This window comes from Octopus bimaculoides, chromosome 22, assembly GCF_001194135.2.
Source record: "Octopus bimaculoides isolate UCB-OBI-ISO-001 chromosome 22, ASM119413v2, whole genome shotgun sequence".
In the NCBI taxonomy this organism is placed as follows: Eukaryota; Metazoa; Mollusca; class Cephalopoda; order Octopoda; family Octopodidae; genus Octopus; species Octopus bimaculoides.
This window is the reverse complement of record NC_069002.1, coordinates 31,057,677-31,060,845: the sequence shown is the minus strand read 5'-3', so window position 1 is coordinate 31,060,845 and position 3,169 is coordinate 31,057,677. Positions and strand designations below refer to the sequence as shown.

Genomic DNA, 3,169 nt, shown 5'->3' with positions numbered 1-3,169 from the left:
TATCGTCCGATACTTCAGACTTATCGTCCGATGAATTTACTTTGTTGACATTCTTCATCAACAGAATTTTTATTCCTTTCAACCTTTCAGTCAAGTCCGCCTTTCTTCCAGTAACATACTGTCCATATAATCTTAAATATTTCTTTAACTCAGGCACAGTAAGTACTTCGATAGCTGAATCATCAAGCTGCTTTATATCCATGATAAGACGTAAAACAATAACAATGGCGTGGGTTAGCCTCCGGAAGTTTAATTATCTACATGGAGCGCCGCCTAGCCAAGGGAGATAACTTACTTATAGGAAAGCCCTATACTAGAAGACACTTACCCAAGGTGTTACACAGTGGGACTGAACCCTGAACCATGTGGTTGGGAAGCAAGCTTCTTACCACTCAGCCATGGGCTTCTTTCAGTTTCCACCAACCAAATTCACTCACAAAACTTTAGTCAACCTATAGGTTGACCAAAGCTATTCTAGAAGACAAGGCTATACTTGCCCATGATACCATGTGGTGGGATTGAACCCAAGATCACATGATTAAGAAGCAAGGTTGCTAACCGCACACTCATGCCTGTGTTTATTTTTCATACTTCCATTGGCCATGTTGTTGTTGTCATTGTTGTTGTAATACTTGAAATTAGCCTGATCCATCAGGCCTATACTGTTGAAAACCTCTTCCATTCCGATAATTCAGATAATATCCAGTCCCAATCTCATAATTCAGTTGATATCCTGTCCCAATTTTGCATCATTCATTTGATATCCTTTCCTGATCCCATACTCCACCTCATATCCTGTCCGTTATCACATGCTGCAGTTTATATCCCATTGTAATACCATTTTCTTCACATGTAATACCAATTCTACTTCATTTCTTACTAAACACTGCCAGTACCGCCTGACTGGCCTTCGTGCGGGTGACATGTAAAAGCACCCACTACACTCTCTGAGTGGTTGGCGTTAGGAAGGGCATCCAGCTGTAGAAACCCTGCCAAATTAGATTGGAGCCTGGTGTTGCCATCCGGTTTCACCAGTCCTCAGTCAAATCGTCCAACCCATGCTGGCATGGAAAGCGGATGTTAAACGATGATGATGATGATGATGATGATTTTTCTAATTTCAGACCACTTGAGAGTACTCGAAGAACCTGAGGCCAGCAGTTCCAAAGTGAGATTCGAAGGTCCTCCACCTATTGAATTCGAAGGTGCTTCTAGAGAGTCAGCTGCTGATAAAAAGTATATTCGTGCCAAAAGTTTAAGAGATTCAGAAGATCCTGTGGATGCCATATCAAAGGACACAGTTCAAAGTGCTGATAGCTTAGAAAAAGACACTCTTCAAATGACTGACAGAGATAAAGCGAAAAAATTAATGGTAAAACCGGAACAGCTGTCTACATCTAGTTTTCTAAAATCGTCATTCTTGCAAGAAACTTCCTCCCAAGGTTTGTCAAATTGTTTAATCCTTTAGCATTCAGATTACTCGATCAAATATAATCCTTATCTATTTACAGCGTTTTGAATTAACCATGCATTATCTTATAGCTTTGAGATTTCAGTGATGTGATTGTTTATTTTTAGAATGACATTGTAGGGTAGGTGTGAGAAGCTGAATCTGGACAGTCTAAACATTAAATGGGTGAAATATTTGGGCTGGATATGGCTGGCTGAAACCCTTAGCATTTAGATTAGTCTGTCAAATATAATCCTTATCTATTTACAGCGTTTTGAATTAACCATGCATTATCTTATAGTTTTGAGATTTCAGTGATGTGATTGTTTATTTTTAGGATGACATAGTAGGGTAGGTGTGAGAGGCTGGATCTGGCCTCTCACACCTACATTAAATAGGTAAAGTATTTGGGCCAGATATGGCCAATTTGAATGTTAAAGGGTTAAGTATTTGATTCAGACATTCGACTGGTGTGTAAATGATGTTGTTGCTGCTGTTTATTTTTATGGTTGTTGCTGTTGTTGCTGTTGTTGTCATTGTTGTTACTGCTGTTGTTGTTGTTCATGTTCCAGACATGTCCTGATTGGGCAGTCCTATGATGCAAAGGTACTCAGCTAAATGACAAATGTAACAACACAGATCTCTCACCCAGTTATGCAATATTCCTACTCTAACGGAAATTCAATCCTGTACACTTTCACCTCCTGCATAACATCACCATTGTTCTCTGCAAATTCTCCCACTCTCTCACTGATGTACTTCTCAGCCACAGCTGACTCCATCAACAACAATAATGATGAGAGAACAAAAAATATCAACAAGCCCCCAGGAAATGGGGGACTTTAAGCAAAAAGGAACTCACCAGCAAATTGCACATGGTATACAGATTGTTACACAAAGCATGTGAACACAAGAATAATGTGATTTTCTTGTTCTGGGAGAATCTCCATCTACAGGGTGTTTGAGCTAAATTCAACAGTTTGCATAGGAGGAAAAGAAAACACAATATCTCATACAGAAATAAATTATATCAAAAAATCAAAAACCTTTCAGCTAGATTATGGCTGGGAGATAACAATTTACATAAAGTAGCCACCCTCAACTTTCTTGGATCAACTGGAACCCTTAACGTCGTAAGCGACGGAGTGCCAACAACAACAGGAACTATCTCTAAAGATTTGAATAGATAGAGAGAGGACATAGGCATAAAACTTAGTTTGGTGCAGCTCCAGAAAACAGTATTACTAGGAACAGTTAGGATACTTAGGAAGGTTCTTGTCATCTAAAGTTAATTGTTGTAATCTGATGTTTGTAATTTTTTTTTTTTCAGCAGTCTAATCTATTGTGAGTAAATGAAATAATAATAATAAAAACAATTATGATAATAGTATCTACTAAGGGAATATACTGATATATATATGTCCTTACTTGCACAGAGGCTGCAGATTATGATACGGAAAGTCAGATTGAGGAAGGCAGACGGGAGAAAAGACAAAAAGATAAGAAATCAGGGAAACATAAAGCTTCAAGGAGTAAAGCAGCAATTGACGAAGATGGAGAGCAGCAGGTCCCAGGTAGGCACACACATTATTTGTGGGTTAACAAAAAGCAAACAGCAGTTTCATACATAAGAGATCTCCACAATTGTTCAATATATATGCATGCATATATGTAAATATATGTATATGAATGTATATATCTATATCTATCTATCTGTCT

General features: G+C 38.2%; 1 protein-coding gene across 2 annotated transcripts in view; it reads left to right on the top strand.

Annotated features, from left to right (window-relative positions):
* The window catches only part of LOC106872670 (trichohyalin), a 67,248-nt gene that overhangs the window by 33,140 nt on the left and 30,939 nt on the right, over positions 1–3,169 (top strand). For both annotated transcript variants that reach the window (XR_008266538.1, XM_014919779.2), the window contains exons 9-10: positions 1,125–1,442; positions 2,887–3,024. Coding sequence is in view for 1 of the 2 variants with exons in the window: in XM_014919779.2 (XP_014775265.2) it covers positions 1,125–1,442; positions 2,887–3,024 (456 nt within the window). In the remaining variant the exon portion in view is untranslated. The remainder of the gene's footprint in view (positions 1–1,124; positions 1,443–2,886; positions 3,025–3,169) is intronic.